The sequence below is a fragment of the Gasterosteus aculeatus genome, chromosome 9 (assembly GCF_964276395.1).
Source record: "Gasterosteus aculeatus chromosome 9, fGasAcu3.hap1.1, whole genome shotgun sequence".
Classification (NCBI taxonomy): Eukaryota; Metazoa; Chordata; class Actinopteri; order Perciformes; family Gasterosteidae; genus Gasterosteus; species Gasterosteus aculeatus.
This window is the reverse complement of record NC_135696.1, coordinates 5,440,756-5,464,517: the sequence shown is the minus strand read 5'-3', so window position 1 is coordinate 5,464,517 and position 23,762 is coordinate 5,440,756. Positions and strand designations below refer to the sequence as shown.

The window sequence follows — 23,762 nt, the reverse complement described above, 5'->3', positions numbered from 1 at the left end:
ATCCGCACGCCAATCACAGTAACAACAAACCAATCCTAAATATCAGCATCAGTGTGTGGTTTGTTGGATTAGATCAGATCAGTGTTATTGCTGTACCTCAACATGTGTGGTTTTGTTTTTCTGTCGGGCCTCACATTGAAACCTATTGAAGTAACGCCAGTTCCACTTTTAACCGGCAGAGAGCAGCAGAGGGCGGTCGTTTTACTGCAACGTTCAAGAAACAATCGGTCACTGATCATTTCATTGGATTCAATCAGTAGTGGGGAAGGAGGTGTGTGTGTGGGGCGGGGGGCACGAAGCGCTTGCGCTTGCGTGGGGATTGAATGTGTCAAGAGGGACATGTGTCAATTGCATGTAATTGGGAGAGAATCCGCTCATTTTTCAAAATAAAACATATAAAATGAATTCATCAAAAATATAAGTCACCGCGTTACGGTGTTTGGGACCAGCACTCTGCAGTGAAGGTGGGGTAATTTCCAAACGTTCGGTGGTCCTCTACCACATCAATTAATTTACCAAAGTCACTTGCACACACATTATCACAGGTTTAACAGAGACACGCATTCGATGTCTGTCTATCCATAGATGTTACACGTAAAGAAGGCTGGAGATCTGTATGCTAAATATTTGTCTAAAGTCCATTCTTGTTTCAAGGCAATGTCTGAATAGAAGTTATTAATAGTCATTGTTTACATCGACTGTGGAGCCCAACCCTGGAGAGAATCTGTGCAATCTCCCGTCGGTATCCGTGCGTAAAAGCGCGTCAGTGCCCCCCCTCTTATATTTCACCATGGTCGCGCGGTCTCGCGACTCCCAACTAAAGTGCACATCATCGAGCAGAGCGGATCACACGGCATTCCTGCATCTGCCCTGCCCGCAGTCACACAGTGTCATCAACAAATACAAGTGCCCGGGAAAAACCGACACCAACAAAGTCGACTCCGACCGGCCGACTCCACGGAACCGCGCGAGCGAGTAGAACGGCTGCAGGACCAAAGCGTTGATCGCATGATCCTCCTGGCGGAGATAATAATAATAATAATAACAACAGGCTTGGAGGAGCTGGTTGTCCGTCGCCGATGATTTCCACCCCTAGGTCCTCGTGTACTTTGATTACTATTGACTGACAGTCTGATCTTCCTCCAGGCAAAGGCAAACCATAAGACCGGGCAGCCACACTCGCTGTAAGCTCTTGGTAGCTCCGGCCGCGTGTCCACGCGACCATCTTGACCTCAAGGTGTCAAATCATCTGTCGGGCTGCAGCATTTCATGGTTGAACTGAGAAGGAACCCAATTAGCCGTAGCAAAGGGCTTTTTCCTAACCAAGATGCTTTAAAATAGGTTATGCATCACAACCTCAATCTCTAGTTTTCCCAAACCGACCAAAGACTGTTACCCGTTATGAAGAAAAACACTAGTTTCACTAGTAAACGGATCTCAAGCGGATTCTGGCCGCTCAACCAACCAAACTAATCCTGTATCAGACGAGGGGAAAGGACTTTGAAAAGAGTCCCAGACTCCCTGCGCACAGTTTAAGGGACCCAAGTGCTTGTAGTCGACATCGGAGAGGATCATCTTTGACACCACAACATTCGACGCACAAACATCTTGATTATCAGATGAGCTAGAACACAATGTGCCTCTATGTGAAAGAGCACAGACAAAAATAACTCTTCATCTAAATGTATTAATCCCAATTCAATTCACCTCAGTCCTGCCATCCAGTGGACAACTAGCATTCTAACATGTTGGAGCAGAGTGGCAGAGGAGAACATCATTAAATTTGTGGTACTGAACCAACCTCACCTGTTGACACAAGTAATCAAAGGTGCCCTTGAATTGGTATTGATCCGCTTAAAGTAATACAGTCTAATTCAAAAGGGGTGCAATTAAACCACACCTACATGAAGGTCATCGTTTTCAGCTTTCGTTGAAACTGTTTCACTTCATTTTGGAGGTTGCCGTTTACTGTGCGGTTAAATTTCATTACACTGACATGCGTTTTCATTAATTTGTCTACCCCAGTTATATTTATTAGAGTTACATAAATAGAACATCCTGATCGCAGAAGTGCAAATAGTAAGAGTTGCTCATCATGGAAGCTATAGCACCCAAATCTGCAGGCCAGATCTATTCAAGTCGCCATCAATAGAGTTGCAGAACAGTGTCATAAATCTGCGCATGACCGTAGAAGTTTATTGTTTGAAAAGATAAGACATTCCTTTATTACTCCCACAATGGGGAAATCCACGGAATCCCGAGAGCTAAGTAAACAGTGCACACAAGACACATGATAAATAACAACAAGACAAGAGCCACAGTAATAAATAAGTGAAAATATAGTAATAATAGACAAGTAAAAATAAAAAGAACAAAAACCACAGTAACTAAATATAACAACACTAGGAAGTAAATAAATATGTATATGTACACACCTCACAGTGGTTATTGCACCTTGTCATTTTTATTGCACATTTGCTTTAGTGTTGTTCGGTGGTGTTTTCAGCGATCTAACGTCCTGTGGTTCACTGGGTGCACAGTCGGTTGTGCAGCCTGACAGCAGCAGGAGGGAAGGACCTATTGGGGATCAGGTTAATTGGGGACTTTAAATTGGCCATAGATGTGTGAATGTGAGTGTGAATGGTTGTGTGTCTCTGTGTAGCCCTGCGATTGGCTGGCGACCAATCCAGGATGTACCCTGTCTATCGCCCAAAGTTGGCTTGGATGGACTCCAGCCCCCCGCGACCCTGTGTGCAGGATAAGCGGTTTGACAATGGATGGATGGAATCTCTTTTTCATCGTTTTAATGACGTTTAATGTCGTTTTTTTCTCTTTCAATCAATGTTCTTAACTGTTTTTAAATCTTCCTGCCTTATGTTTGGATGTTTGTAATGGTTTTACGTGAAACATTTTTTGCCTTGTTATTGAAATATGAAAAACAGATAGAATTGCCTCACAATGGATTTGATTCAATAGGCCCAGAGAGACAAGTCAATGTGAGAGATTTCACAGCATCACACCACATCAAACAGTGTATGGCACAGTTCGCCGCACTGCCTATGTGTGAGAGACAAAGACAGCTTGCAGTCACAGCCACGAGATGAACCTCCTCGGTTGGTTTGCCATGTCGCTCTGTCTTTGCGTCAATGCAGGTACACAACCATTCACGTCGGCTTCTAGAAATACTGCTCGCATTTTTTTTAAAACCCTCTAATCAGATCCTTTCACCCCTTTTTGTAACAGAGACCAACGCAGTGTGGCGAGATTCTGGCGATAACGTCACCTTGGGATGTTCCAGCTGCGACAAAGGGTATGACGGGATGTATCTTTATCTGTATCGGGAACACAAGCCGCGGATACAGGTGGTGTACTATCCAGACTCAGGTGACGAAACAACCCCGGGAGATGCCTTCATAGAGAGGATTCAAACGAATGGATCTCTGAGCAAACACACAGTCACCATCAGCACGCTGAGCGTGAACGACTCTGGATTCTACAAGTGTGTCTATGTCACCTTTCCAAGTGGTGAAACATCATGCAGCAACTACATACTCTTTGTAAGAGGTAAGTGTCTTTCCTTCATCTTCTTAACAAACTACAAGTCTGCAGACCGAGTGAGGAGAGTGACCTAAATAGAGCGTTGTGCAAACCTAAAGTATCTTTTTTTTCAGTTATTTTATTCAATGTAATCATAATGCCACTTTCTGTAAGGAAAAAATACACTTTTTATTCCACTAAGTTTGAGACTGAGATGAGATTTGGGGAAAAGATTTTTTGTATGATAAGTTCAAAGACATAATTGTTTTGTCTTTGAATCCTTTGCAAACAGGAGTTGCACCGTGTCCTTGCCCCCTTGGCTACGACAAAAGTCCATGTCGGGTGTTTATCATCGTCGCCGCCTTCACCGCTTGCATGCTGGTAACCATTCCCTTCATCCTGCTGGTCATCTCCAGGGTGAGTTCAGGTCCCTCACATTCATCTGTTAGCGGGGGTGGGGTGAAACGTTTAAATTCAGGGGATCTGTAAACTGTCATTTTATAATGAAACATTTCTCTGCACCTATGGCTTTTTATTTCTCTTCTTAGCATATATTATTTTCTATTTGGAGAAATCCAACCTTGTGTTTTATCCCTTTCACCTGCAGTAAGAACTTCCATCATTGTATTTACTTTACCACTATGGAAATAGTTTCAGCTTCCTGAAAACATGGCCTTAAGAAGGCCTGTAATGCCATCTGCCATCTGTAAACACCTTAACACTATCCAACAATCTCTATTGTGATATTTGACCAGCAACAGGTGAGGCGATGGAGTAGCAGCAGGAGAGTCCCGGGGCCGTTATCCAATGACAACGTGTATGAAGTCATGAGTCCTGCGCGAGAGGAGCTGCCGCCCGGCCCGTGTGCTTCTGCTTAGCAGCACTTAGCTCGGCCTACAGGTGGTCTTCTTCTTCAGGCTGATGTACCTTTTTGAGACAAAATTAGAAATCCATGTTATACAGCTGAACAATGTGTTTCAGTGTTTGCTTTCTTCAATAGAATTGTGATTAACTGCTTTAAAAGGTTCTGCAAGGTTTCGTAGCTCTGTAGGGCGAGCGCTAACAGTATGTGATGAGCAGGTAAGAGACACAAAAGGAAGTGTGATTAATATCTAGAGCATGCGTTGCTCTTGAAAAACAGAGTAGAGGCTGATATACATCAAAAGTTGCGTGCAAAACGTCTGCACGTGTGGGCGCAAACCACATACTGAGGAGTGGGGGGATGTTTTAGGTGTTGTTTTGCAAGTCGACAGCCTTCAGTTTAGAAATGAGTACCTTTCTAATGCAATCCTAAAATTCATAATATGATTATTGAGACAAATATGACATATTTTTGTTATAATAATGTGCTTCCTGATGGGATAGGTAGTGATGATGCAAATGGTTATTGTAAATCTGTATCTCAGGTAATGAATATGATTTTCATACATTTTGATAATTGTTGTTTCTTGTGGTTGCCTTGATCTCGCTGTATGACATTTCTTATTTACTAAGACACATACAGTTGTGATCAAAAGTTGACATACATTTGTAAAGAACATAATGTCATGGCTCTCTTCAGTTTTCCTCTGGTAGAAGTATCTGTTCCAATCACTCTTTGTCACAAAAAACAAAGATTCATGAAGTTTGGTTCTTTTATGACTTTATTATGGGTTAACAGAAAAGGTTATCAAATCTGCTGGGTCAAAAATATACATACAGCAGTGTTAATATTTGGTTACATGTCCCTTGGCCATTTTCACTTCAATTAGGCGCTTTTAGTAGCCATCCACAAGCTTCTGGCAAGCTTCTCGTTGAATCTTTGACCGCTCCTCTTGACAGAATTGGTGCAGTTCAGTTAAATTTGATGGCTTTCTGACATGGACTTGTTTCTTCAGCATTGTCCACATGTTCGCAATGGAATTTAAGTCAGGACTTTGGGAAGGCCATTCTAAAACCCTAATTCTAGCCTGATTTATTCATTCTATTACCACTTTTGATGTGTGTTTGGGGTCATTGTCCTGTTGGAACACCCAACTGCGCCCAAGACCCAACCTTCAGGCTGAGGATTTTAGGTTATCTTGAAGAATTTGAAGGTAATCCTCCTTCTTCATTATCCCATTTACTGAAAAGCACCAGTTCCATTGGCAGCAAATAATACTACCACCTCCGTCCTTGACGGTAATGTTAGCAAGAAGTGCACCCCTAGTGGTGGAAATTATAATACGTGTAATAGTGTTTAGTGTTAGAATTGTAGTTTGTGTGTTATTAGATATTAGTTATTACATTAGCATGTTAGATGACGTGAATGAAATATGAATCAAACACAATGTATAGTCATTTAAATCATATAAACACTGTAAACATAACATTCTGTCACAATGTGATTTGAAAACCTGGGGACGGATGCTAATTGCCGTCCTTTATGGATTTTTCCCAATTTTATCCCCAAAGAGGGTTTTTTGGGAGTTTTTTCTCCTGTCCGGTAGTAGATGAGTGACAGCCGACTGAGGCAAATGTCTTGAGAATTGGACCCCATATACTGTATTAGATCTTATGATGTAGTCTGATGAACGGTGATCATTAATGAGTGTGTTGTAATTAAGGTGTACCAGTTATAAGATGAAGACTTAAACTATGCATGCTTTGTTATATTCACTCATTGAGGCATAGAGCCAAATGTGTCTACATTGAATGTGTTAGATTCTGAGGGACAGATGGGACAGAGAGGTTTCAAGTTACAGCTGCAGCTTCACACCTCGACGTGAAGGGGACAGTCCAGGAAGGGACACTTTGAAGGAGAAGCCAATAACATTCAAATGCACCAAGGAAGACACACCTCAAGAGTTTGACCAAAACGGGGAAAGGACTGTTAGAATTCTCCTGCAGCCGCTTTGATGAGTCACTTTAGACTTGATCAGAGAATTCTCTAGTTCGCGAAATATTTTACTGTTCGTTTTTTATTTCACTTCGTAATTGTATTCTTTTGTTTAGTTATTAAATACTTTTTTGATTCTTGAATTTAAGCAAGCTGACTCTTTTGATTCTTCGTTTCCGGCCGGGACGAGAACAAAGGAGTGAGGCCTCCCTCGAGGGCTTTCCGAACCCTTAACAGTAGGCATGGTGTTCTTGGGGTTAAAGGCCTCACCTTTTCTCCTCCAAATATATTGCTGGGCATTGTGGCCAAACAGATTTTTGTTTTGTCTGACCACAGAACTTTCCTCCAGAAGGTCTCATCTTTGTCCATGTGATCAGCAGCAAACCTCGAGCCTTAAGGTGCCGCTTCTCTATATTAATTCTCAATTCTTGCACAGCAGCCTCCCAGTCCATGGAGATACAAAACACGCTTGACTGTGGACACGGACACCTGTGTTCCAGCATCTTCTAATTATTGGCAGATCTGCTTTTTGGTGGTTCTCAATGGACTCTTCACCCTCCTGACCAATTTTCTCTCAGCAGCAGGTGATTTTCTTCCTGATGGTGGCAGTGACAAAACAGTGCCATGCACTTTATACTTACAAACTATTGTTTGCATTGTTGCTCTTGGGACCTGCAGCTGCTTTGAAATGGCTCCAAGTGACTTTCCTGACTTGTTCAAGTCAATGATTCGCTTTTTCAGAGCCATGCTGAGCTCCTTTGACTTTCCCATTGTGGCGTTTGTATCCAATGAGCCCTATTTAAATGGCCTCAGAGTCGTCACCAGCTGGAGTCACTCATAAGCACTCACAAGAAGTTCATTTCATTGACACAACTTTCTAAGTCACCAAAATTGCTTGTTCATGTGGCTGTATATATGTATTTTTGACCCAGCAGATTTAGTTACTTTTTCTGTTAATGAATAATAAAGTCATAAAAGAACCAAACTTCATGAATGTTTTTTGTGACAAAGAAGTTTCAATCACTCTATCAGAGAAAAATCTGAGTTAAGTCAAGTCAAGTCAAGTCATTTTATTTTGTATAGCCCAGAATCGCAAATTACAAATTTGCCTCAGAGGGCTTTACAGTCTGTACACATACAACATCCTCTGCCCCGAAACCCACCATCGGCACAGGAAAAACTCCCCAAAAAATGAAAAAACCCTTACAAGAGGGAAAAAAGGGAAGAAACCTTAGGGAGAACGTCAGAGGAGGGATCCCACTCCCGGGATGGACAGACTACAATGGATGCCATGTGTACAGAATGAACAATGTATAATACATGCAATTCCTATGACAGAAATGATTCAAGTAATTGTGAGTAGTAAGCCAGGCGCACAGCAGGACGACTGCAGGGGCAACCACCATCAGATAGAACCACCATCCACAGAAGCCTGTGGGGAGGGAGAGCACAGAGATTTTAGGAGAGGGTAATGTCGGTTTATGAGTAAAGTAATATGATTAATATCTAAAATAATGATGATGATGATGATGATGGCAGCAGCAGGCGTCAGCATGGCCACGGTAGGTGTCAGGACCAGGGTCCCGAAGGAACCACGATCTACGGAGACCTGATAGGGGCGAAAGCACAAAAAAAACTCCCGGAAAGAAGCTGAATTAGTCATGTGCATTAATAAAACTTGAATTATGGTAGAACGAGAGCGTGAGAGAGGAGCTCGGTGTGTCCTAAGAAGTCCCCCGGCATTCTAAGCCTATAGCAGCTTAACTAAGGGCTGGTCCGGGCTAACCTGAGCCAGCCCTAACTATAGGCAGAATCAAAGAGGAACGTTTTAAGTTTTACTTTAAAAGAGCTGACCGAATCTGCCCCCCGGACTGAAAGTGGAACCTGGTTCCACAAAAGAGGAGCTTGATAACTGAAGGCTCTGGCCCCCAGCCTACTTTTTAAAACCCTAGGAACAACAAGTAACCCAGCATCTATGGAGCGCAGTTGCCTTGTAGGGCAATACGGTGTTACAAGCTCTTGAAGATACAACGGTGCCTCACCAGCAAGTGCCTTGTAGGTGAGGAGAAGTACCTTAAAATCTATTCTTGATTTAACAGGGAGCCAGTGCAGAGAAGTTAATACAGGAGTGATATGATCCCTTTTCTTAGTTCTTGTTAATACACGTGCTGCAGCATTCTGAATCAGCTGGAGAGGCTTAAGAGATTTATAAGAGCAGCCTGATAACAAAGAATTACAGTAGTCCAGTCTGGAAGTGACAAACGCATGAACTAATTTTTCTGCATCACTTTGAGACAGGAAGTTCCTGATTTTTGATATGTTACGTAGATGGAAATAGGCAGTCCTTGAAGTCTTCTTTATATGCGAGTTGAAGGTCATATCCTGGTCAAAGAGAACTCCCAGATTCCTGACGGTGCTGCTGGGTACCAGAGCAATTCCATCCATAAAAACTGTATCACGCGACAGCTGGCTTCGAAGGCGCTCTGGGCCTATCAGGATAACTTCCGTTTTTTCTGAGTTTAGCATCAGGAAGTTGCCGGTCATCCAAGTTTTGATGTCTCCAAGACATTCTTGGAGTCTAACTAACTGGTCCGTCTCTTCTGGCTTGATCGACAGATACAGTTGAGTATCGTCTGCATAACAATGGAAGTTTATGCGGTGTTTCCTGATAAGATTGCCCAAAGGAAGCATATAGAGGGTAAATAAAATCGGTCCAAGTACAGAACCTTGTGGGACTCCGTGACCAACATTGGTGGTCTTTGAGGATTCACCGTTTACAAGCACAAACTGGGATCGGTCCGATAGGTAGGATTTAAACCAGCTGAGTGCAGTTCCTTTGATACCAATTAAATGTTCTAGTCTCTGCAACAGGATACAATGGTCTATGGTATCAAATGCGGCACTGAGGTCCAGCAAGACAAGAAAAGAGATGAGTCCTTGGTCCGATGCAAGTAGAAGATCATTCGTAATTTTCACCAGTGCTGTTTCTGTACTGTGATGCACTCGGAATCCTGACTGGAAATCCTCGAACAAAGCATTGTTTTGTAGAAAGTCACATAATTGATTTGCGACGGATTTCTCAAGGATCTTAGAGAGGAAGGGAAGATTAGAGATAGGTCTGTAGTTAGCCAACACCTCTGGAGCAAGAGTAGGTTTCTTAAGAAGAGGTTTAATTACAGCTACCTTGAAGGACTGTGGTACATGTCCTGTCAACAAAGACAGATTCATAATATCTAATAAGGATGTGCTAACTAAAGGAAAAACTTCCTTAAGCAGTTTGGTCGGAATCGGATCCAAGAGACAAGTAGAAGATTTAGACTTTGAAAATAAAGAAGTCAGTTGATCAAGGTTGATGGAAGAGAAGGCATCCAAACAGGCATCAGGGCCCACTGCTGCATCCAAGGTTCCTACATCGGAGGACAGGTCGGCACTGGTTGAAGGCAGGAGACCATCAATTTTCTCTTTGATAGTCAGAATCTTATCATTGAAGAAGTTCATGAAGTCGTTACTAGTGAGGTCCAAAGGAATACACGGCTCGACAGAGCTATGACTCTCTGTCAGTCGGGCTACAGTGCTGAAGAGAAACCTGGAGTCGTTTTTATTTTTCTCTATTAATGATGAGTAATAAGATGCTCTTGCGTTACGGAGAGCCTTCTTATACGTTTTAAGGCTGTCTTGCCAAACTAGCCTAGATCCTTCTGATTTGGTGGAACGCCATAATCGTTCAAGCTTCCGCACAGTTTGCTTTAGGTTCCGTGTTTGAGGGTTATACCACGGTGCAGACTTCCTTCTTGTTGCTATTCTTCTTTCCAGAGGAGCAATAGCGTCCAGCGCCACTCTCAAAGAGCCTGTAGCAGTATCGACAAAATTATCGATCTGAGACGGACTGAGGTTCTCACAGGAGTCTTCTTGTATCTTGAGGCAGGGCACTGAACTTAGAGCAGAAGGAATGGCTTCTTTAAATAAGGCTACAGCGGTATCCGATAAGCGTCGACTGTAGAAACCTTTGGCAGGAGGAGGTGGTTCTGATAGTAGAAATTCAAAGGTTATCAGACAATGGTCCGACAGGAGAGCGTTCTGTGGAAAAATTGTTAAATGTTCAATCTCAATCCCATACACAAGAACCAAGTCGAGAGTGTGGTTAAAACAGTGAGTTGGTTTATTTACACACTGACAGAAACAGAAATCTAACAATGAAAGGAATGCAGTACTAAGGCTGTCATTGTCGACATCCACATGAATGTTAAAGTCACCCACAATAATTACCTTGTCCGTTTTAAGGACCAAACTTGTTAAGAACTGTGAAAATCCAGAAAGAAATTCTGAATAAGGACCTGGGGCCCTGTACACTATTACAAAGAGAACCGGCTGGATTATTTTCCAGGTCGGTTGCGAAAGACTGAAAACCAGGCTTTCAAATGAGTTATAATCCACCTTAGGTTTAAAGTTTATTAAAAGGCAGGAGTCATAAATAGCTGCCACTCCCCCCCCTCGGCCTGTGCCTCGGGGAGTATGAGTATTAACATGACTCGGAGGAGTCGCTTCATTTAAACAGAAATATTCCCCATTCAACAACCACGTTTCAGTAAGACAAAATACATCAACATGGTGATCTGATATTAGTTCATTTACCAAAACAGCTTTAGATGACAGAGATCTGATATTCAAAAGACCCCCTTTAATTCTCCTATTTTGTTGCACTATTGCATTATTAGTTTTAACTTTAATTAAGTTATTTACTACAACTCCTCGGTTGTTTACCTTTAACTTAGATAAGTGTGTCCGTGGGGCAGACAAGGTCTCTATAGGGTTCATTATGCTGAGTGACTGCTCAGATTGAAGCGCAGAGAAGTGTGTAAGACTGCGACTCTGCTCCCTGGTCTGAACTCTGGGTCATGGATTAAGTCCACTAAGAAACTGGGTCAGGTTTCGACCACAAGGGCAGGAAGTGCGTGTCAAACAAAACCACAGGTACACAGAAACAAGTTCTGGCAGGGACTGTCAGGAGATGGGGTGGCAGACCAAAATGCAAAACACAGACCACTGGTGAGCAAGAGCAGGGTTTTAATAGCCCAAATACACCGAGGGTGAAGATGTATTGAGTGGTGGGGGAGCCTATTGAGTGGTGGGGGAGCTGAGGACAAGGATGGGTAGGGGGGTGGGGGGGCAATGTAGGATCGGACTAGTTGGCAAACATGGGCGAGCCCTTCAAAGTGACCACAGGAAACTGAATTTAAACATCCAACACACTTAAAGATATCCAAAGAAATTATTCTCAAAAAATTCAACAAAAAGTGTGTTCTCGATAAAATTCCTCCCTCCATCCTACGAATGAATGGACCGCGGGACAGAATGTTGTTCAACTTAGAAATAAGATTAGATAAGAACAAGATTAGAAATAAAGCAAGCTGTAAATTGAAAAAAAAGTGTGTAACACAAAAGACGACTGTAGAGGAAGATTTCTAAGGGGTTGAAAAATAACCACTACCACCACATCCGCACGCCAATCACAGTAACAACAAACCAATGCTAAATATCAGCATCAGTGTGCTGTTTGTTGGATTAGATCAGATCAGTGTTATTGCTGTACCTCAACATGTGTGGTTGTTTTGTTTTTCTGTCGGGCCTCACATTGAAACCTATTGAAGTAACGCCAGTTCCACTTTTACCCGGCAGAGAGCAGCAGAGGGCGGTCGTTTTACTGCAACGTTCAAGAAACAATCGGTCACTGATCATTTCATTGGATTCAATCAGTAGTGGGGAAGGAGGTGTGTGTGTGGGGCGGGGGACACGAAGCGCTTGCGCTTGCGTGGGGAATGTGTCAAGAGGGACATGTGTCAATTGCATGTAATTGGGAGAGAATCCGCTCATTTTTCAAAATAAAACATATAAAATGAATTATTTATCAAAAAGAAAAGTCACCGCGTTACGGTGTTTGGGACCAGCACTCTGCAGTGAAGGTGGGGTAATTTCCATCGTCGTTCGGTGGTCCTTTACCACATCAATTAATTTACCAAAGTCACTTGCACACACATTATCACAGGTTAAACAGAGACAGTGTTGTCTATGTTTATCCATAGATGTTACACGTAAAGAAGGCTGGAGATCTATGCTAAATATTTGTCTAAAGTCCATTCTTGTTTCAAGGCAATGTCTGAATAGAAGTTATTAATAGTCATTGTTTACATCGACTGTGGAGCCCAACCCTGGAGAGAATCTGTGCAATCTCCCGTCGGTATCCGTGCGTAAAAGCGCGTCAGTGCCCCCCCCCCCTCTCATATTTCACCATGGTTGCGCGGTCTCGCGACTCCCAACTAAAGTGCACATCATCGAGCAGAGCGGATCACACGGCATTCCTGCATCTGCCCTGCCCGCAGTCACACAGTGTCATCAACAAATACAAGTGCCCGGGAAAAACCGACACCAACAAAGTCGACTCCGACCGGCCGACTCCACGGAACCGCGCGAGCGAGTAGAACGGCTGCAGGACCAAAGCGTTGACCCAACGACCGAGGGAACTGGACCAGTGACAGAACCAGAGCATGAAGAAGACTGCAAATTCAGGTACAGATGTTTCAAATTATTATTTGAACTAATTTAGTTTGATATCAATTGACTAGTGCATTAAAATGTAAGAGTCTTTCCAAACGGGTTTAAACATTTACATTCTTTAACACGTTTAATATTTCTGCATGTAATAATTGCATACACGCTTGTCTGTCTGTGTAAAGAAAACACTGCTGAATGTTTTATCTAAACTTTATTCCTGTTTCTATTTTTTTTTAAACATCACTTTCTAACTTGGCAAACTGTCACTTAGTCGTTTCCCCCTGTGTGGTTTTATGCCAGTTTGTTTTTTCGGCCGAGTGTGCAGCCCCCCTGGGGGAGCTCCCCGGGGTCCCCCGGCTATTAAAGTCTCATGTGCATCATCATCTGTCCGTTTCAGCCTGACCTTCTGTATGGATGCACTGGCCCCTTCGGGCTGCGCTCTCCGCACGGACTCACAGTCCCTCGTGCTTTAACAAACATTTCTGTCCGTTTGCTCGCTCACGATGTCGTAGTGAACGCCTTCGCCTGTTTGTGAGTGCTTCAGCATTGTGTGTGTGTGTGTGTGCCATACAACACATCTCTGGCTTTGCTCAGGCCCCATCTGTGCGTCGTTGTCCCCCTTCAACAGTGTTTGGAAACACTGGATGGGCTCTGGGGAGAGAAATAAAAGTGCCTTTGATTCAACTTTGATTTTATTTTGACTCAGTCTGATGAAAAAGCTTTTTTTAACACCTTACTTCATCATTGTTGGAGCAATTCGTTCATTTAAGTTTTTGAGCATTTTCCTTTTATAGCTCTTAATAGTGTTTTTGTGCAGTCTACATGTCAATGAGTTTTACCAGGTCAAACTTTAAGGTTTTTGAATTTCAGTTGAAGGTAAATTGAGTTATACTCACATTTGATTTTCCATGAACAAAAACAGCAACATATCACAGTATCAACAATGTGCAAAGAATCTATCACAAACGCGGCAGTATTCTGGCGCCGTAAGGAATCGGCGCTTGACCTTTCAGCGAATAGAAATACGAGGCGTACTTAGAGGCCCGAGGCGGGCCTGTTGAAGAAGTCTTATCACTAACTGTCACTTTCTATCTCTGGAGATCCTCATCGCTGCGCCTTCATTGACGCAGCACTGCTGTGCAAACACCGTCAATCTATTTGCTGTTGTCTTTATAAAGTGCTGGAGGCTTCGTAGGTGGTCGGCCTGCCGAGGACGCCAACAACATCGGGCTCGTCCATTTAGATGATAACCGTTTTCAGGTATTGTGTCGATTCTTTTGCCCATTCTTCCCCCGAGAACATTGCAGCAGCAGAATTTTAAACAACTTATCGACTCATCGCATGATCCTCCTGGCGGAGATAATAATAATAATAACAACAGGCTTGGAGGAGCTGGTTGTCCGTCGCCGATGATTTCCACCCCGAGGTCCTCGTGTACTTTGATTACTATTGACTGACAGTCTGATCTTCCTCCAGGCAAAGGCAAACCATAAGACCGGGCAGCCACACTCGCTGTAAGCTCTTGGTAGCTCCGGCCGCGTGTCCACGCGACCATCTTGACCTCAAGGTGTCAAATCATCTGTCGGGCTGCAGCATTTCATGGTTGAACTGAGAAGGAACCCAATTAGCCGTAGCAAAGGGCTTTTTCCTCACCAAGATGCTTTGAAATAGGCCGTCTTTGCTACGTATCTGTAAACTAATGCTAAGCTAAAGTTCCTGGTTGAGAAAGCTGCCACAGAGTGTAACAACAGTGGAGAAGGTATCTAGATGTTTCAAGTTGTGCAGAGGTGTAATTCAGAGCAGCTTTCTCCATAAAGCCTTAGTTCAAGGAAACGGTTCTTGTTAAATTGTGAACAGCTTATATTGTTATAATGTCGTACTATTGCTCTTTATGTATAGTGCATATTGTTAAAGAAGCACCATTTCTCACTTTCCAAAAAAACACATATGTAAACACTTCGAAACTCAGTTTTTACCCCAAACGCTTTTGGGAACGGAGCATTAAATCCACGTTCTCTCCAGCGGCTCGTGCTTGATTTCACTCTCCCCCGAGTGGGAGCACTGCGTTGTTCCTCGGATCACCGACAAAAAATATGTTTACCCCCAGTGAGGAAAATCCAGTGAGACCTGGAGCGTGTTGGGCTTAATGAGGTGGATGTGCAAGTAATGGGAACAGGGAGACCCGGTGGAGTAAATGCACCGTTCCTTTTCTTCCCACGCATGACAGACCTCAGTCAGCTGTGCCTCATATTCTCATGGCTGGCTCAGTTTTCCAAACAGGCTCGTCCTCAGCTTGAATAGACTCCTTTGAGGTTAACGCTCGCTGGAGGCTGGATAAGCAGCTTTGTTGGACTTTTTTTTTTTTTTTTACATCTTTGATAGATGATTTGATAAAACCTCAGGGAAGCGTCCTTGACGTCGACTCCGCCGACGAAGCTGACGAGTGGCTTGTTTTTAGGGGCGGTAAATGTAAGAACCGAAGCCTTCCCGTAGAAAATGGGCCGACTACCAAAATGTCTTTGGGAGACCGTCTCTTCCCTGACACTTTTCCAAGGAAATGGCCCATTATTACAATGACTCAACGTCTCGGCGCTGTGCAGCACACTAGAGGGGGCGATGGCAGGATTTAGCCTGCCGGATTAGATGTGTGGTGGGTGACACGTGCCGACTTGGCCCCACAATATTTGACTTGACTGAATTGTGTTAGGTCGTAATAAACTGCTAATGTAGTTCAGACTAACAAACTATTTCCTGTGTTTTGATAATGACAATGTACAACGTGCGATTGTGAAAATAATTGCCCTACGTTAAAGCGGTCACTGGTTGTGTTAAACCATCTGAATACGCAGCTCGTCTTGGTTTTATGGAGCTTTATAAGGATCAGGGTCCAGGGAAGAGTCTCCTCAAGTCATCATTGTGTTTTATGACACTTAAACTCCAGTAATCCATTATCTTATTGGCATTAACATGATTATCTTAGATTACGTATTCAGTATGAAATATATATTAGTGAAAAATATCCTTTCCTTCACAGGAAGTTAAAACTATTTACTACGATTCAGGAAAAGAACTTCATTGAAGTTTGCTTGACTGACTGAGGACTCGCTGACTGACTGACGAGTCACGAACATCTCATGTGGCTGTGGCTCAGCGGTTCGATCCCCGCCTCTGCTAGTCCCTGTCGATGTGTCCTTGGGCAAGACACTTAACCCAAATTGCTGCAGAGGACTAGAAATGTGCAAATAAAGAACAAGTCCATGTAGCTCTATGAGTCATGTGACCAACAACCTACCGGACAGAATGTCAACGTTTACTTGTATTGTGCATGGGACAGCGATGTCCTGAACAATAGTCCTATGTTTGTTTGACTCCTTGTGTGGACTATCTCACACTTGGTATTACGCTCAGAGTGTGTTTGTTCAAGTATTGTGCGTCACTTACGCGCACTAAACAGTGCCCCTGTGCTTCGGTGTCAGACCCCGAGGAGCACTGACCAACCTGAGGCATCCATGCATGTGGGGAAGGGTTGAAGGCTGCAGGTAGAACCCAGAAGGAATCTTCTAGTAAACAATTAAAACAGTTGTCAATCACTTTCTACCTGCAGTCGAACTGTGCTGATGATTCTTTGCTTCGATCCAAGCAGGTCGTGCCAGTAGCGATACCGACGTACGCCGGCTGTCATCGCTGTAAAAGTTTCAAACAACATGTGACGGAGCTCCAGCTGGTCACAGATCAGCTACGGTACCTCTGGGTCGCCATGTCCTCCACCCTCCCACTCAACCACACCGTCGGGCCCAGCGGGGAACGAGCAGATGAGCCGAGTCAATGCAGCGCTTTCTTTTTCCCCAACAATGGCTCTTCAGTGACAGCCGAGCTCAATTCCCCTCAGTCTGAGTCATATATTGGCTCGAACTGACACCACATTCACCACGAATCCCCGTGATGATAAAGCTCTCTTTATCGCATCGCTTTTCATGGCCAGCGTCTCGTTTAATTCACTACCTAGGAGTGGAGCTGCCAAGCTCTACGGTTTATATAATCCAGCACAGTAAAAACCCTCCGTGAGTATAATACTACCTTTTTATCAGACTTCTTCGGCGAGTGTTAAGTACAAAAGCTCACCGTGTGCCCCCCCCGAGGGCTGCACCAGACAGCGGTTAGAGAAGTTTCTCTCACTGAAAGGACCACGACTAGATGAAGATAAACGTTCCTCCAGCTATCGGCCTCCCCTTTCTCCCTCACTACAGGAAGTGACACATCCGTCTCTCGTGGTTTTATCTCCCCGCTCATCTCTCTCGTCGCAGCTGTAACAAATAAATCGGATTGAACCCGGCTTTTGTGCACCGAGAAGTCGCCCCCCCCCCTCTCGCCGAATAGAGCCCCACACCCTCACGCCGCACACGCATGCAAGTATGACATCATCTGCCTCTGTGTCAGAGTTTGGCTATAAATAGGGATGGCCGACGATGACGTTTTCAGCCCAACAAAGCCCCCCCACCCCTCCCCCATGAGTGACATAAGGAGGAAAAAGGGGGCAAGTCTCTGCTGCTGCTCATCATGATGAGCAGCCGGCCAGCCGTGAACGATTTCGCCGCATGTTCATTAAGAGAAAACACCTGATGTTACAAGCAGATGCCATAATTAAAGCACTGGCTGATCAAAAGAGCGTTTGTGTGTCATTATACTAGAAGGAATACCTTGTTCTGTCTGACGGCAGAGAGGTTTTGCATGAATTGCATGAATTTGAGATTTTTCCCACCTATTCTTTCTACTCCAACTTTGACACTAAAGCCTCTCGTAGCATTTGCATTTTAGAAGATAGTTCACTGAGTATTTTAACTTGAGCTTTCAGCTTTGCCCCATTCATTTCAATTACTCACTTACTGGACCCCCTTCAGTTATTCCGAGCTAAGCTCAAGGAGATTTCACAATCCTGGAGATGATGTAATGCAAGGAGAGAAGATTATGGAAATATCAGTGAGGATTTGCGCTTTTTTGGTTTTAATTTGTACGTTTTGAGTCATGCTCCCTGCAAACGAGGTCTTCAGTCAACTTGGGGCTGTAGCGGCACATTAGATATTGTCTCTACGTCTCATTAACCAGGTGAAGAAATGTGGGAAAAGATCCAGACTCGAAGAAAGGTCAATAATAACGGCAATCAGCTCTCAGATGTTGGACAATCTTCGATGACCCGATGGTTTGATGACTTTAAATGCATGACCATATTTGTTTTTTTAAGAGAGTTAGCAGATTCACAATTATGGAGGTTTTGCGGCCGTAGAAACAGGAATCCTTAAGCTCGCTCATCTGATCGGGAAATACGTCGCTGATGAATTACACACGGCATCGCGTGCGTCATGGATCAGTGTTACAGATTTTTCCACACTCGGCCGTCCATTTATGCGGGACGTGCCCACCGTCCACATGAAGTCCACATGCGCGTGGATCACCGCAGAGCCGTGTGTATTTGCATGTGCATGTGTAGACTGGCTGGGTCCGAGTTGTGGATGCAGACATCAGGAGCATGGCGCGCTGATTACAGAGGTCCAAAGCCACGGGGAACCACAGGAACGCTCTTCTCGTTCTCCCTCCGCTCTTTTCTCTATTTCTCTTTCACCAGCTCTCTTTTTTCACACAAAATCCCACCAATGGGATAAAAGATGCAGTCTCTCCAATGGCGGCTTCTGATCCATCTAAAAGATCCACATACCTACTTATAAATCGCTACAACAGACTCCGTCTTTCCTGCAAGGGCTCTGGAAATTTGAGGTTATCCCATTTTTATGTATCCTGCAGGCAGTTCCCACTCACATCTAATGATTAACTTATGGTGAGGAGGAAATAGCCAGCAGTGTTACCACAGCCATGCTGAGACAGACAGGCAGACTGCTCTACTGGCACTTTAACAGCCTCTGGCCGTGGAAATGACCTAAGAGTGGGACTTAACATTTCAGAGGCCTGGAAGAGAGCGGCCGTCGTGACTTATAGGTTAGAGGCATGGGTTATTTCTGTGAACTGTGACGTATTACTCCAAGCATTTGTGTGTGTGTGTGACTGTCATCAGGAACAGGGTCATGGATTGGTTATCGTCATGATTTTATATTTTCCTTCCCTGGTTCTTTAAGGGGATTGGCTGAGTGCAGCGCAGCGTTAACTGGCTGACTCATTATGGGTAATGAGTCCGGCCATCGTGTTTTGACTGTGAAACATAGCGGTTAAGAATCGTGATAATCCGTTATAACAATAATTACTTAATAATAATAAGTAATTACTGAGGTCTGTGTTGGTGTGTGAGTTTTCACTTTTCACAGGATCATTCACGCAGCTTCAGCTGAATGTGTTCAGTGCTAATTGGCTAATCTCAGCATGCTAACATACTGAGCCTAAGATGGAGCCTGAGCATGGTGGGGCCATTGAATGTCTGTATTCTGTATGTGTGAAGTGGGTGTAGTCACCGTTCCGTCACTAATCGAGTTTTGGGGCTTTTGAAACCTTAAGTTTGGCATTTTAGTCGGCATCAAAAACAGAGCTGACGCCGGAGTGAGGAACTACTTATTGTGCAACCAAAATGCGGAAGAGGGTATTTGTCGATGTCATCTACCAATCACATGGTAGCGACTCCCTGTGGCATTCTCTGCTATGGTATATTCCATTGTAGATAGACCATATTTTACTGGATAAACATCATGCTTCGAAAACACTTTAAATTAAGTGAGAAGTAAGGAAGTCAAAGTCTTATTTGATCATTGAACTGATTTTCCCCCTGATTATTATCAAATGGAAATGACTGATAATAAGCATCAATATTCTCAGACTGCCAACCAACCGCCTGCTCTGATGGACAGTGACTGACCGGTAGTGACTGAACTGTACAAAAGCCCACTGATCCTTCGTGAGCCTCCACTCATCTTGTGAGTCTCAGTGCGTCATCGTGGCAAAATGTGCTGGATTGAGTACTTTGCCAGCAGAATATATGTCTGTCTGTGGACAGATGTCGAACCCATGGTAGTACCATGACTAGGGAAGATAGAAGATAGAAGGAAGTTAGCAGATGTGGGTGAAGCGATGCCTACTAGACGTAGACGGGTCTCCTGGCCTGATTTGTCATCGCAGCTGTGATCCCATCAGAAGATTTTATTGTTTATATTGTTCAATTTTCCACTTAATGTCAAGGAGACCTTCTTGACAAAGATTTACAAATGATATGTTTACAATTCTCAGACGATCACTCATACCTTTTATTGAATCCAGGCTCAGTTTGTTCACTTCACAGAGCAGGTCAGCAGTTCTGTAAATACCAGACTCATGACTGGGAATAGACATTGATACCTCAGATGACCTTTATATGTTTGATGCTGAGTAAAACAGGACAATCACTGCGTTTACAATGAAGAACAACAGAAGAGCGTCTCTCCTGTCCGTTTCTCTCAGGTTCAGGGGGAACACTTGGTGGGCCCATGTGGCTGCCATCTGGCCAGGCTGGGAGGTCCGATTGGGAAATAGAGATAAAGTCAGACTTTCTCTTTCCCACATTGCTGTAATGATATCTTCACTATTTCATTACATGAGAATGACTGCTGGACTCATTCTGGGTGGTGCAGCTTTCAAAAACCTCAAAAAAATCATCATCTTCATCGCCGCGGTTCCTCCAGATGGCTCAGGTAATAATGGCTCTCGGTGGTGTTTAGACAAATGTGTTAACAATCACTTGGTGTATCCCCAGCCAGGTAGAGAAAGCACTAGCAAAGTGAAAAAAAGGAAATCCTTCTCAAACCGACGATGGGAGCTCCCCGTGTTTACAAAAAAATACATTCCCTCACAATTTGTCTTGTGCAGATGCGTGATGTGAAGAGTTGTGTCGTCCCTGTACATGCCCCAGGTTGCATGTGTAGGCTGGAGCAGCAGCAGGGGACGCAAATGAGGAAGACAGCGCCCCCCCCCCCCCCCCCCCCCCCCCCCCTGTCTCTGTCTTTATGTGTGAGGGCACGAAGGGGACGAGGCATTGCACGGGGAAGATGAGTGCCGCGTAGCGCTGCGGTGAGGTCATCCCGCTGTGGCTAGGAGCTCCAACCGTTCTCTTTGTCATTCTCCACCATCTCCTCAAAGCCTGTTGTGTTGTTGAGAAATTAGGTCTTTCGGGGGCTTGGGGGCAAGAGGAGCGTGTGCAGCACGTGTGCGTTTTGTTAAGCATGCCTGTTTGGCCTATTAGAGCTCAGTTATACTTGATGATATGTAACAGTGGTGGTGCGATCGATTTGATCTGACACACGGGCCGTGAATCAATACACCAAAGACGCGTTTGCTGCAGCGCCACGCCGCCCTTTTCTCTTCCACGTTTGCGTGGATCCACGTCACGCCCGATGAAAACGAGCGGCTTCCCCTTCCTCACCTGCTTCCTTCTTCCCCTCCATTTACCTCTTTCACTACTTGGTCTCTCCTCCTCCTCTCCCTTCATCTTTTATCGTCGTCCCACTGTTCTTTCTCCTTCATTGTGCATCGCCGCCCCTGCAGGCAGCCCTTCAGTGTTGGCTGGCATGCTGGGGAGTTTTTTTTTAATCTTTGCTTGACTGTTATATAAGTTAATTTAGCATGTTCGAGTCACGCGTTCGGTCAAAGGTCGTGCTGTGAAGTGACGGCTTACTTTAATGTGCACCCCAAGGCTCACCATCCACCCGTAGTCAATGTGTGATACACTGCTTTTTCTTTAGGTGGATAGAAGCTGTACGTGCGTGTGTGTGTGTGTATTTCCTCGCATGAGTGAGGAAGCACACGTGAGCATCTGCGCCTTTATGACCATCTGCGTTGTCGGCTGCAAATATAGGTTACGCGTTTGGTGTGTGCGATAGAAAGAAGAGAGTGTGTGTGTGTGTGTTTCCAGGGTGTGCTGTCATGCGAGAGGAATCTGCACAGATAACCCTTTTTAGTTTGGTTTGAAGTGAATGTTTCGGATGTGTTATTCTTTAAGCTTTTGCGTGTCATGTTGCGTGTGTGTGTGTGTGTGTGTGTGTGTGCGTGGTTGTGTCGTGGGAGGGTCCGCCTGTACCTCGCCAGCAGGTTGAGATGATGGAAAGGGCAGGTAATGAAAGGTATGAGTGAGGGAGGCCCTCTCAGTCTCTTCTCTCCTGCATCAGTTTGTCTGTATGACGTCCTTTACGAGCTCCAGCGGCTTCGGTTACTGTAAAACAGCAGGGAACTGTGTGCTCTTGCATCAGGAAACAAGAGGAAATCGGGTTTACTCATCGCAATAATATGTTGTTGCAAAACTAAAATGTGTTCAAAAAAGATGAATAATTTAGAGTCTTGAAGTGAACTGAAGACAGATGGGTGGTTTTACCATACAAAGGGAGGTTATGTTAGATTTTTTTAGGAAAATAATAAATTTCATTATAAAAATAAAGTTCCATACTGGAACCATGAAGGTTCTTTGCATTGTGGTCTTAGGAGAATCCTTTTTGGTTACTGGCGAAAATTCCAGAGGGTTCCAACATTTTACCCACAATCCTCTCTGGAGGTTCCTTACCGAACCTTTCCAGCCTCTAAATACCTGCACACATTCAAGAGTTCTTTGCTTTGTGTCATTCATTCGGATCAATACAATTTTTCGAAATGTTTTTGTCGTTTGTACACTCACACAATGAATATCACGCAGTAAATTGGGTCATTTTTTCTGAGCGACAAAAAAGGCATTGGTCAATCATGCAGTGCACAACGGACATGTTCAGAACCACAATCGCACACTTTAGAAAAGGCAACGCAGTGCAAACCAGATCCACTCCTTCTGTTCATACCTTTCACAACAAAAGCCCAGGGGTCTCAAAGGGTTTTTTGGTGTTTGCAAAGGCTTTTAGGTGGCAAACGAGAACACACCTCTCGTCTGGGAACCCTTTTCTAGACTTCTAGAACTGTGCTGCTGCAACCCACAACAATCAAGGATGGTTCTTCAGAGGCAAATGGTTCTGTGTAGATCCTCCATCCAAGACATCAACACCATATACATGGATGTCAAGTATTTAAATGAATATAAGTGTGTATCTGTATGTGTGTGTGTGTGTGAGGTATCCAGCCCACCGCTCTTTGTTCTGAGGCCAGAGGAGCACCCTGCCGGGGCGACAACCGGGGTTCAAGGTTTGAGTGTGTATGTAGATACCGAGGCAGCTCAATTGAAAAAATATGAGAAAAATAAAACAAGAAACAAATACAGTGCCACATGTGTCCACAGACACATGGCGCACATCTGTTTACGTGTGTCGCAACAGACATGCGCGTTTAAAGTGAATCAACAAATGTACAAGCACAAGTTGTGTGTTTTATGTGTTTCTTTTGCCCTGACCCTGTGATTAACTGCAGTTTTTTAAGTCTGGAAAATGATCACCAGACGGAAAAAAAAGAGCCAGCGGCCAAAAGCAACATATCTCTATTTTTAAAACCACTCTTTTGTCACAGCACCGGCATCCAGCTGCACATATGGATTCAGATTCAGATCTAAATGCTCATTATGAATCCCTTCTAGATGTCCAGAATTTAGTTACTGATCTCAGCTGTTTTGACCTCAGATGATTTTATTTTACAGAAATACAACACAGCATATGGACAACATAGATGCGGAGCAGTTTTATCTTTCTTGGGCCTTCAAAATAAAAGAAATCTAAATGGAACTATAGTATGACTTTACACACATATTAAAAGGGACCAAAATAGCAATAACTTAATAACTTAGGAAGAAGTATTACATTTTTCAAACGTTCCGACTAAAACATTTTGAGATGGATAAATTGTTCTGTTAAGGCTTATATAAATCCGGTTTTATGCTGATCTTCAG

At 44.0% G+C, this 23,762-nt stretch overlaps 2 protein-coding genes across 3 annotated transcripts in view; both read left to right on the top strand.

Moving 5' to 3' along the window:
• The first annotated feature begins 2,574 nt into the window (after positions 1 to 2,574).
• LOC120825102 (uncharacterized) lies at positions 2,575 to 4,972 on the top strand. 2 transcript variants are annotated; one of them, XM_040186499.2, is made up of 4 exons: positions 2,575 to 3,152; positions 3,244 to 3,564; positions 3,830 to 3,954; positions 4,299 to 4,972. In XM_040186499.2, exons 1-4 carry the CDS (start codon positions 3,101 to 3,103, stop codon positions 4,413 to 4,415), a joined length of 615 nt encoding a protein of 204 aa, XP_040042433.2. In that variant the 5' UTR covers positions 2,575 to 3,100; the 3' UTR covers positions 4,416 to 4,972. The 2 variants fall into 2 exon arrangements, with proteins under 2 accessions (XP_040042433.2, XP_077936391.1); XM_078080265.1 differs by having other exon boundaries at positions 4,293 to 4,972.
• Positions 4,973 to 12,695: 7,723 nt separating this feature from the next.
• The window catches only part of septin9b (septin 9b), a 59,595-nt gene continuing 48,528 nt past the window's right edge, over positions 12,696 to 23,762 (top strand). Inside the window, exon 1 of the mRNA XM_040186494.2 lies at positions 12,696 to 12,958. Coding sequence (XP_040042428.2) covers positions 12,937 to 12,958 — 22 coding nt within the window. The 5' untranslated portion in view covers positions 12,696 to 12,936. The remainder of the gene's footprint in view (positions 12,959 to 23,762) is intronic.